Source organism: Marmota marmota, unplaced genomic scaffold (assembly GCF_001458135.2).
Source record: "Marmota marmota marmota unplaced genomic scaffold, marMar, whole genome shotgun sequence".
In the NCBI taxonomy this organism is placed as follows: domain Eukaryota; kingdom Metazoa; phylum Chordata; class Mammalia; order Rodentia; family Sciuridae; genus Marmota; species Marmota marmota.
In genome coordinates, this window is record NW_026000005.1 from 10,955,550 (window position 1) to 10,967,683 (window position 12,134).

Below are 12,134 nucleotides of genomic sequence, written 5' to 3' on the forward strand. Positions count from 1 at the left end.
CACCCATGGGAAGATATTCTAATTATTTTAGGGAAGACCAAAGCTGAGTTAAAATACTGGAGAGAGAACCTCATGAGAACTTTTTCTTTTTGACCAAGATTTCTAATATATACAAAAGGAACTCTTATGCTATAGTAACCCAGTTACTGCAAAATACACTCATAAAGGAAATTCTATGATGCATTACCACAGAATCCTCAAAAAAATATCAGGGTCTTTATTTTTTATAATCCACACCTAAGTTTGTTTAGCCAAAACATAAATCACTACTTACTGAAAGCCAAATTTCCCATTTCAAATAGATATAATAACTTGAGAATCTCAAGAGATCTTTGAATTGTCCCATCCTCAGAAAAACGGGGGTTGGTAAGCTTTTTCTGACAAGGATCAGAGAGTGAATAGTTTAGGCTTTGCAAGCCATACAATCTCTGCTGCAACTACTCACATCAAAGCAGCCATGGATGATACGTGCAGATGAACACAGTGATATTCCAATCAAACTTTATTTGTAGACACTCATGAACTTCATGTAATTTTCAGAAGTCATGAAATATTAATTTTTTATTTCCTTTCCCAACCCTTCAAAATTGAAGATACCACTTCTAGTTTGTAGACTACATAAAATGAGGCAGCAGGCCAGACTGGGCTTCTGTGTTTAGTTGTCAACCTCTGCTACAAAATAAATTTTAAAAGTAACAGTCACCTCAAAATTTCAAATCATTGCTTCCCAGAGATTTAAAATAATTGTCCAAATCTTCATCAGTAACTTCTTTTAGATTAGCTGGTTTCCATTTTGGACTCTGGTCTTTATCAACTAAAACTGGCAAAAGAAGACATAGATGTTAGGATATTTCTTTCTATTTAATTACTTATAGAAGCTGTTTTGTAGTAGGCATATTTTGCTATAGTACATTGTTTCCTTTCAGTATATATTTTTGTACATTTTTCTTCTAAATTAAACCCTCAGAGAATATGGAAGGACAGCAATATACCTTTGATGACTGGTGTGGGTATATTCTCACCTACTAAGCTTCATGTCTGCAGATTTAATAAAGCCACCTGAACTAATTCAGTGATATAAACATTCATTTTCCTCTTTCAAGAAAATAATAAGAAGATAAAACTAGTGTTGGTATGGTTGAAAGGGAAGACAAGGGAGAGCAAATGACTCAGATCTGCCACCTCACCTCCACCACACTTAGTTTTGGGAGGAAAATTCCTTAAGGTTGAGAGAAAAGAACTTTATGCATAATTAAATGTGGACATTGCTATTCTGCTAAATCCACTAGCTCAGATAGCTCTGAATTAAAAAAAAAAAAATCAGACCACTGTCAGGTTATCATGAAGCCTTGTTCTTCTCTTGTTTCAGTGTGGTCATCACTTAGTGTAGCCACATAATATCCCCACAGGACTGTAAGGATGAGGCAATCTATAACCTCTTCCTAAAAAATAAGAAGAGCCATGTTTACTTCCTGGTTGTGACAACACATTACAGTTATACATGTTTTCGTTTGGGAAACTGGGTAGAGGGTATACAGGATCTCTACATTATTTCTTACAACTAGATGTGAATCTACAAAAAAATTTTTTTTTTTAAATTTTATGGTTGGGGTAGCATATTTCAACTATGCTTAAAATGTGCATATTTAGGGTTGGGGCTGGGGCTCAGTAGTAGAGCGCTCAACTGGCACACGTGAGGCACTGGGTTCGATCCTCAGTACCACATAAAAATAAATATACTGTGCCCATCTACAATTAAAGAAAAAGTATTTCAAAAAAATGTTCATAATTCTGGTGAATAATAGAAATATTTAAATATACAAACTCTACAAAGACTAGAAAAAACTAATTTTTTTAAGCTAATGAAAGAAGCAGTCTGGGAACCAAGGAAGAAGCTTCTCTTGGTAGGTGGAGAAAAGGAAGCTTTATATACAATTAAATGTGGACACTGGAAGCCTTGTTAGAATCTTTTGTTTTTGGAGGTTTGTTTTGTTTGTTTTAGGATGGGGTGTGTCTGTGTTGCCCAGGCTGATCTCAAACCAGCCTTCTGAGTAGCTGGGACTACAGACAGGCATGCACCATCACTCCCAGTTTGTGCTGGAGGCTGTTAGGTATGGCTGTCTGGGATTCTGCAATCAGATCAGTGGTGATGTTAAACACTGATGTTCTGATGCCTACTTTTGAGTCTTCTGACCAATACTACCTACCCTCCTTGAAGTTCCATTGAAGGACAAAAGAAAAGAGAATACTAATCAAATCTGGGTGTTATTTCAAATTAACAAAAATTTTTGCCTAGGATAGAAAGAAATTCTTGCCATATAGGCAATTGTTTTTTTCAGAAGGTCTCCTAAGATACTGTTTAAATTCCATTTGGTAGCTACTTAGCTCTACTAAGATAACCCATTTTTATTTCCTTCTATAACTAGATAGAAGTTTATTCTAGATGTTAAGAGTAAGAATTTTTGCAACTTTTCTTAATTTGCTAACTCATTTCTTCTAATTTGCTAACACATTTTTGTAGTTAGAAAATTGTAGCAAGAACATGAAATAGTTTTAGCCAGAATAAATATTGCTTTCTGAATAAAGAAGCTGTGCTAAAGAAGAGGCAACACACCTTCTCTCATTTGAAAAGTAGCTTGATAATCACTTGCTTTATGAATCAGAACTCTAGATATCACTGCTTGACTTCCAACTTTTTTCTTAAAATAACTGCAAGTATTTATCTAAAAATAATACCTCCCTTTTTGAAGAAGAGCTATCATAATATATCATGACTACTTTAGCAACACAATCCAAGGTAGTACACAGGTCCTCCTAAAATCAGAGATGTAGGCACTAATCCCATGCAGTGAGAACTGGCAAGGAATTAGTGGGGAAAACGCATATTGTACTTGATTTCTATAAAACATAGCCATTTGCTCTGACTCAACTCCATTGTCTTCCAACCAGATTTGTACTTGGTGCTTATTTCTAATAATGTTATATCATGCCAGAAAAGAAGAGAATTCTACAATAGTCACTGGTTTTTACCAAAGCTTTGAGTTCAGAGAACATAACCTTTTATTCAGATAAAAATGTATATCTAGAGTCTATATATCAAGATGATTAATAAAAACATAAGAAAATTAGATGTACAAAATATATGCAGAGAAAAAATTCATTTTATACAATAAACAAAAACTCCTTAGAAAGATGAGGGTTATTCATAAAAGGAACTGTGGCAAGTTTGTTGGGAAAAAAATATCACTTTACTTGCTTTTTCTAAAAATGCTGACTTTAGATGTGAGAAGTAAAAATGGAAAGTATAACGTCAAATGCTTTTTCTCCAGCAATGTTTAACTGCTCAGATACAGGCAAGGAAAGTAGATGGTAGGATTCAACCACTGCCCAATTTAACCAGGCCAGTAACAAAAGAGGAAGAAGGGAAGGAGAATTGAGGGCTTTTGCAAGGAGTCAGCAGCAGGATGAGTCTACAAGCTCATAAGGCAGTCCATGTGACTGTAAAAGCAGGATTACTACTTGTATGTAAATTAGGGAGAAGTAACCAAATTAAGTGAACTTTAAGAGCAATATTAGTTTCAAGACTGAACTTCCCTTTATATCCAGTATATTTAAAAACACATAACTTGCCAATTTTTACAAAAGTTTAATTTTCACTAATAAAACAACTACCAACTTTAAGTAACATTGTATGCTCACAAATCCTATTTCCCTGATATCTAAGAAGGAAACACAGCTATTTGTTACTTACCAGCTCTAACGCCTTCATGGAAGTCATGACCTCTCTGAAAGAAAATTGAGGTTAATGTAGGAGATTTCTAGGCATCCTTATCCTGGGTTATGTCTCTTTTTCAGCCGCTGCAACCTCCCTCTCCCATGACCATAAACCAATGACATTTAGAGCCTGACAACTTTCTGATCATCATCTCCATATTTTATTTGTGAAACTTTGTTCACTGCTGTGATGCTCTTGGTCTTCCTCAGGTCCCCTGATTCCATAACTCTTCCCCCTACACTGGCTTCCTATTGCTCTTCGTACAGTCCAGTCCCCCCAGTCCATTCATAGGTCACTTTTCCTGGAAAATGCCTCATCTTCCTCAAACGTCCTCTCTTTTATACTATTCTAGCAAAATCCCTGCACCAGCAGAACCCGACCACTTACCTCTGTCTGAATTTGAGCAGCTTAATCTAGCTGAACAAAAATCATACAACTGTAAGTGGTTTTGTTTAAAATTCATGATCACAACTCTCAAACAGGCACGGAAAACTATCCAATCTCTTCCCTGTTCCCCAAAATAATAATTTAAACTGTTTATTGCTTTCTCTGCCTCTTCCCCTAGAGAACCCTCTTACAGTATTCTCTAATGATCTAACCTCCTACTTTATTAAAAATAGAGAAGCCCTCATGAATGAACATTCTTATGTTCTCACCACTGAAACATGTATAGCCAACTGCAGCCATCTGAACCTGCCTTCTTTTTCATGACTATGGAGAAAGGGACCATTCTCCTCGCAAGGTCAGTCCTTCCCTACACTCCCGTTCACATCTCCTTTGCCTTCTCAAAAAGTCTGCTTGAGAAAGTCATCTACTCCTCTGCCTGTTTGTTTTCATGGAGTAGATTTATAGGCAGTTTTTATTTTCTTATTTATCTTTTTCTGTATTTTACATTGCCAGTGCAACTGCATAACTGAGTGGGTGAGTGTATGCAGTTCAAGTCACTTCCTAGTTCCACTACACAGTGACCATGTTACCTTGCCTAGAAATTTCTCTAAACCCCAGTTTCCTTATATGAAATGGCAATACCAATACACCCATCACAGGATTCTTTTAATCCATATTCCAGTAGGGCCTGACACATACTAAGTGTTCATAAGTTATTATTAGTATCATCAATATAACCATTTTTCTCAACTGGATCATTCCCAATTTACAAACATGTTCCAGTCCATTCCATGTTACAAAATGAACCTCACAGTCCTAGCTTCTACCTATTTCTATTTCAATAATAATAAAAAAAAAGGTTGTATACACATATTGTGTCTACTTTCACATCTCATTTGCTCATTTCCTCTCCACTTTCTGCACTCTAACTTCTTCTTCCACCACTACTCTGAAGATTTGACAAAATCACACATGGTTTCAGGGTGATTTACTTCTAAGCTCATCTGCCAGATGCTTTGACAGTGCCACTGCACTCTCTCTACCCCACCTTAAAATGGTGGGGGTTCCCTAGGGCTCAGTTCTGGGATCTCTTGATTTCTAGATGATCTTATCACTCACTGCTTAATGCATCAGCCTGAGTGATGAGCTCTATTAAAGATCATGGCACTCCTCTGCTTAAAAACCATCTAGTGGCTTCCATTTTAATCAGAACAAAAGTCAAAGATCTTACAGCTTCAAGCTCCTGTATGCTCCACCAGACCCTTCCCTACAATATTGCCTCTGACCTCATTTTTCACTCACTACTACATTACCCCTCCCTCCCACATGGCCTCCTTGTTCTTCCTAGCACAGGGAGGTACACTCTCCTCAGAGCTTTGTATGTACAGTTCCCTCTGCCTGGGATGCTCTCCCTCCAGAAATCTACATGGCTCACTACTTTTAGGGTCTTCATTCAAAGAGCAATTCTCTGGTTAACCTATCTGTAGTTTAGCCCCCGCTATGGCTCTGTATTCTGTATCCTATTTTCTGGTTTTTTTTTCTCCTTAGTATTTACACTCAATAGACTTTAGCTACCATTGCCTCCTCAAGAAGTAACTTTAAGACATGGTCAAAAAGAGCTTTATTTCTGATTAGATTAACAAATTTGATGTCTTAATAGCTATTTCAAGACATTAAAATCCATTAGGCATGTCTGCTTTCTTTCTGTAATTAAACTAAATATTCCCTTGACCATAAGTTTATATTAATCTAAATAATATGATACTTAAGGGCCCTCTGAACATAAGGGACAATTCTGCCTTTATAAAGTTTATTATATGGAAAAAAAATCTGACTGAAATATTTCATGATAATCACACTGCCTTTGATTGCTGTCTATGTTTACAATAGTACTTTCAATGTTAATCTACCAACTAAAACATGTAACAAAACTAATATTTTCCATTTATGCATATATCAGCTTATAAGTAATATTCCTCATTTTTGCAGAGAAAGAATTCAGATTTAGAACATTTATGTTCCTTGCCCAAGGTGACAGAGACCTTGCCTAAGAAATGGACAGTTTTCATTTTGAATTCCACATGAGGTCAGAGGCCTTTTTATACACATGCAAATGCAACTGCTATGTCATAAAGGCTTCATGATAATCTGGGTAGCAATACCTCCACAACCCTAAAATTAATTGGCCTGTTTGTTTTCATGGAGTAAATTTATAGGCAGTTTTGATTTTCTTATTTATCTTTTTCTGTATTTTACATGTTCTACACAATGAGCATATATTACTTTCCTAACTAGAAAACCATATTTTAAAAAAAAATTCTTACCATACATGCTTGACTCATACGATATTCCTCAGTTAATACATCCTTCAAGGTCTGGGAAGACCCCTTTATGAGGTGTCTTAGAGTGATCTTTAGAGATGTTGGAGACATTTGATTAATCACCTTTTGGGGAAAAAACATAGTTGTAAGTTGTAGCCAAATAGTTCCTTTATTGTCTATAATAAGCCAGAAGAATTTCCATGCAAGTCATATTAAAATATGCCCATTAATTCATATGCCAAAGACTCACAAAGGGTTATGGCTTAGCCTAATCCTTCCAAAACACCAAAAAAAAAAAAAAAAAAAGTTCTGTTACAAAAAGGGATCATTCCACAGTGGGGTAAATTCTATACTTACAACTTAATGTACCTTTGGGGTTTGCCTGGCATAAATTATGATCCCAACTAAGCAACCAGTGATTATACTTAAATAAAATTAATGTGCATATTACAAAGTAGTAATATTTTCAGTGGACACTTTCTCTTTACAATGTAAAGAAAGTGAAGGAGTTAAGAAAGGCAGTAGCTTTTCCTTCCCACTATGTGACTCTAGAAGTGTCTTATCTGAACTCTTCACCTGTAAATAAACCTACTTACCTTGGAAGAGAGAAGACAGAATGATCCAAGTTACTATGAGGCACTCTTCTATAGTATTTAAATAACAAAATAAGAATTATAGACTGACTTCTTACTACAATGCTAGGCCATTTGTTCTGAATTTAGAGATGCTATTACCAGTGTTCCAATGCATGAGCATAATCGTAACTACCTGGCTGATGAAAGAGTCCATTCCTTGTCAGAGACACCCGATGCCCACATTTTCCTTTATAATTGCAACATATAGTTTCCAGCTTATTGTTCAATGATTGCTCAAAGGTTTAAACTTTATTTTGTGAATTCAAAGAATTCCCCACTTCAAGAGCCTATGTTCTCTGTATTATCCTTAAGTCTGGCAAACAGATTCAAAGAACAAGTTGAGTGGCTAGGACAGCATCTTACCTAGCAGTTGGCAGAGCTTAAGTAGATGACTACCATACAGAAAAGTCCAGGAAAGATCAGTGACCTACATACAACCACAGTGCTGCTGAAGAGAAGACAAGAGAGCTATTACCTAGTTGATACTTCCTGGAAGAGAAGAGAATTGAGGAGGGGAGGGGAGAAAAGAGTAGAAGAAAAGAAAAGTGGATAGGACAGAAATAAAATGATTAAGGGATTTTAAGAAACTGGTTCTTCAAGGGAACTCACCCTTCTGAGCTAGGTGCTTTGTGGACATCATCCCACTTACTCCTACTGCCTGTTCCTGCCTTTCTAGTCACAGGGCATAAGGATAATACCTCACAGCAGTCTGTATGCTGTGCCAGGAGGCCTCTCCTTTGGCAAGCAGACAATGGGTCCATTTTGTTGAAAAATCTACTAGTTTTCTTTAGTAGGATCAATACCCATATATTGTTGTGAGTACCTGGAAGTGAGTACTTGGAAGAACTTTATTCATAATGCTGAAAATTATACTGAAGGGAAAAGCCACCTTCTGGCTTTTTTGTCTACAGGTCAGTGAAACCACAACTCCCTCATCAACAACATTGTAGTATGTGAGCCCACAGTCATTCCTCAGCAAAACTGTAAGAGCTCACTGCTTATGGTTTCCATTTTGATTTTGCAAATTGCAAAAATCTGTCTTTTGTTATACTTCCTCAGTTGGCTGAGGAGGTATATTCCATAAGAAAGGCACTAAGGGCCCCATTTATTTGTCACCCACACATGAAAAAATGAGGGGAAATGCTTCATCCAAAAAGCTGTTAGACATTTTATGAAATATTGACTATTGAAAAATATTTCTGTAATACTGATACTGCATAAGAAAAAACTGGCATACTGACAACCTAAGGGTTTAACTATTCTTAGTATGCTAGCAATTTAACATTGAGGCTTGGGGTTAGGCTCTAGGACCACAGAGCTCTAAGTTGGAATCCCAGCTCTACCACTTCCTAGATGACTGACCTTAGTCTCCTCATTTGTAAAAATAAGGCTAATACTACCACTTGCCTTGTAAATGGCATGGCAATAAGGGTACTGCAATGCATCAGAAACACAGTAGAATAAGGATGTACTGAGCACATCCCCATAGCTCTTAGGGAAGTATGTTAATATGTTTCATTACACTTTGGGAAAGGAGATGGGAAAGATGAGGAATGAGGAAACCAAACCCTGATATGAATCTGTCCAAGGTGACATAGAAAGTGAGTTAGGAACCAAACCCAAAGGTATTAACTCCAATTCCTACTATACAAGGCTATAAAAGTAGTCAAGATTGTCAAAAGCTGCAGAGAATTCAAAAAGAAAAAGGATATCACATCAGGTAATGAACAGAAACGACCAAAAACTCATGTAATTTTGATGGTGGAAGACAAAGTAAGGAAGACAATGTTAAAGAAAGGCATTTTAACTTGTTTAAGAGTAGAAAAGCTTTGAAAATAATGGCATAAGAAAATATGCCAATAACTCAAGACGGTAAACCTGAAGATACTGAAAGGAGGAAATGACTGATGCAATTAGTTCCTACACAGGAAGGAAAAGATGGAATGAGCACACAGATGGGGACTTTTCCCTTGGCAGAGAAGTGAGAAATGTATTAGAATCAAAGAAAGATGAAGAGAGTCAAATCAGCCATGGATTTGTTAGTACAGACTATTCTGAAAATTTTGATGAACAATTAGGACTTGCATCTTTGGCTATGCCAGAAATGTGTATTGATGCAATTCTGTACCCACACAACCTAGTGAACATGTTTCTACTCATTGTAAAATACTGGTCAGTGTTCTAATCAATTTATCTGACCCATTAAAGATTGTCTCCTGTACATCAAGGAACCAACTTCTTTTTTCCTTTACTTTTATCAAAATGATTCACATTTTAATTTCAGATCATTAGAGTCTACTCTGAGGAGTAGAAGTGTCTACTTCTGAGGAGACAATAATAAACAGGACATGGTCCTTGCTCTCGAGGAGCATTGTGTCACTATAACCACTGCCTGCTGGATAAGAACCCTTCTTTCAAGACTTATCAAAATTCAACAATAGAAAAACTCAAGATGTTGTCTTTCCTCCTCCCCCCGTCTTAGAAAACCCAATAACACATCTTGTGACATGCACTGTCAATAGAAAAATTATGTGCAATAAGGGCTGATATAAAACTAGAATATTCAGTACATCTATTAACACAATTAAAACATTTTATCAAGTAGGTCTTGGGGTTGACTGAAGACGTATATAGGTATGCCCCTATTTTTTCTTTCACTATGTGAACTTAGAAAATGTTCAGGTTTTTCCATTAATAAATAAGGAAAAAGTCTAGAGTTAATCCTCAAAGAAAGAATCTGTTATAGTTAATTTTAAATGTCAACTTGACTGTCTCAAGGGATGACCAGATTTTGGATTAAACACTAATTCCTGGGAATGTCTGTGAGAATGTTTCTGGATGAGATGAGCATTTGAATTGGTGGACTGAGCAAAGCAGAAGACCCTTCCTAATATGAGTGGATAAATCCAATCCACTCAGAGACTGAAGAAAACAAAAAAGGTAGAGAAAGATGGGTTAGGCTTCTCTCTCTGCCTGATTCCTTATGCTGGGATATTAATCTTCTCAGGCTTTTTAAATTTAGACTCTTCTCCTCTCAGGCTTTCAAACTCTAGCACTGGCTCTCCTGGGTGTTCAGTTTGCAGACAACAAAATATGGAACTTCTCATCCTCCATAACTGCTTGAGCCCAATATCTTATAAAACTCTTTTTATATATTAATTATACAGATTACACACACACACACACACACACACACACACAAACACCTATCTCCTTTTGGTCCTGTTTCTTTGAAGAATCCTAACACAGAATTCTAAACTTTGGAATTCATGTATATCTCGATCATTTTACTTTTTAAAATGCACTTAAAATAGTTCAATCCCCAGCACCATTAAGAAAAAGAATAATTACTTTTAACATACTATATTACAGACAAAATTTTTTAAAATCATCTGATCATCCCAATAGCTGCAAAAAAGTATTAATGATAAAATCCAACCTTTATTCAAACCAATAATCACCAAAAAACCTTTTAGGTGATTAAGACTAGAAAGAACTTCCTTATATTGACTTAAAGAAAAATTCCATAGAAAACCTATAGTAGTCAATGATTTTAATGTTCTTAAAGATTTTTTTTCCCGAGATTGGGAATAAGACAAAGATGACTATCATCTCATCACTTCTACTGAACATTTTGCTAGAGGTGTTGAAGCAGTGTAGGAAGTTGGGGCAGTGTGTGGGGACAGGCAGTCAGAATAAGGAGAGAGTGACAGGAAGAGAAAAAAGAACCAAAGGAGGAGAAAGGGAAAAACGTGAAGAAGGAAAGTATATGTACAAATAATTCAAAGTAATCTGCAAACTATAAATGACTCAATGAGTTTAGACAAGTCACTGATATAAGGTCAACATACAAAATTCAATTTCAATTTTATGTCTACATATCAACAAATAAAAAATGAATTTTTAAAATGATACCATTTACATTGAAACCATTTAAATATCTAGGAATAAATTCACTGCATGATGCAAATGCAAGTCCTCTACAAAGAAAGTTACATCATCACTAAGAGAAATTAATGCACCTAAATACCACACCTTATCTGTGGAATTGAAGACTCAACATTCTGCTTTCCCCTTGGAAGTCTGGAATTTTGGTGTGTGCTAGGCACAGTGCCTACAGGTCTAGTCGCTAGGGAAAGCCTTGTACACCAAGTCTGTAAAGTACTTCACAAGTCTTGTCTCAACCAGGTGCTACAGGAATTATGTAAGTCCTGTGTCACTCCAGTGAAAGAGGACTCTTGGAAGCTTGCACCTGGTTTCTTCCAGATTTCACCCCATGTGCCTTTCCCTTTGCAGATTTTCCTTTGTATATTATCATAACATGAGTACAACTACACGGAAGTCTCCAGAATCCTTCTAGCAGATAGCCAAACTTGGGGGTATTCTTGGGGACTCTTGATATAGAAGACAATGACCTATATTGCCTTTTAGATTCCAATGTTCTTGAGGATCCTGAAGCCTTAGTAACACATCTATTAATATAAAAGCTTACAGAGATGGCCATGATTTCTTAAACAGAACATAAAAGAAAACCTATAGTAATCAACAATTTTAATGTTCTTAAAGATTTTTTTTCTTTTAAGAAATGTTCTTAAAGATTTTTATCTTTAAGGATAAGTTGGATTAATACTAAAATTAACAGTTTCTGTTCATCATATGGCACTATTTAAGAGAGAGAGAGGGTTGGGGTTATAGCTCAGTGGTAGAGCGCTTGCCTTGCATGTGTGAAGCGATGGGTTTGATCCTCAGCACCACATAAAAATAAGTAAAGTTATTGTATCCATCTACAGCTAAAAAAAAATTATAAGAAATAAAAAATAAAAGAGAGAGAGAGAGAAAGAGAGAGAAAAGGCAAGTCACAGAGAATGACTAAATGAAAAAGAAATAATGTCATGAGTTGATAAGGCTGTAGAACCAACCAATGCTCAAAAGTAAATGTATAATCATATTAGGAAATTATTTGACAGTAATAAAAATGTATGCATATTTGATGACTTTGCTACCAAAAGACATACA

The 12,134-nt window shown here is 36.0% G+C and overlaps 1 protein-coding gene across 1 annotated transcript in view; it reads right to left on the reverse strand.

The window, feature by feature from the left end:
* Nucleotides 1–484: 484 nt before the first annotated feature.
* Nucleotides 485–12,134, reverse strand: part of Hibch (3-hydroxyisobutyryl-CoA hydrolase) — a 77,095-nt gene continuing 65,445 nt past the window's right edge. The window contains exons 13-15 of the mRNA XM_048808976.1: nucleotides 6,487–6,606; nucleotides 3,752–3,785; nucleotides 485–820 (exon numbers count right to left, since the gene is read on the reverse strand). Coding sequence (XP_048664933.1) covers nucleotides 705–820; nucleotides 3,752–3,785; nucleotides 6,487–6,606 — 270 coding nt within the window. The 3' untranslated portion in view covers nucleotides 485–704. The remainder of the gene's footprint in view (nucleotides 821–3,751; nucleotides 3,786–6,486; nucleotides 6,607–12,134) is intronic.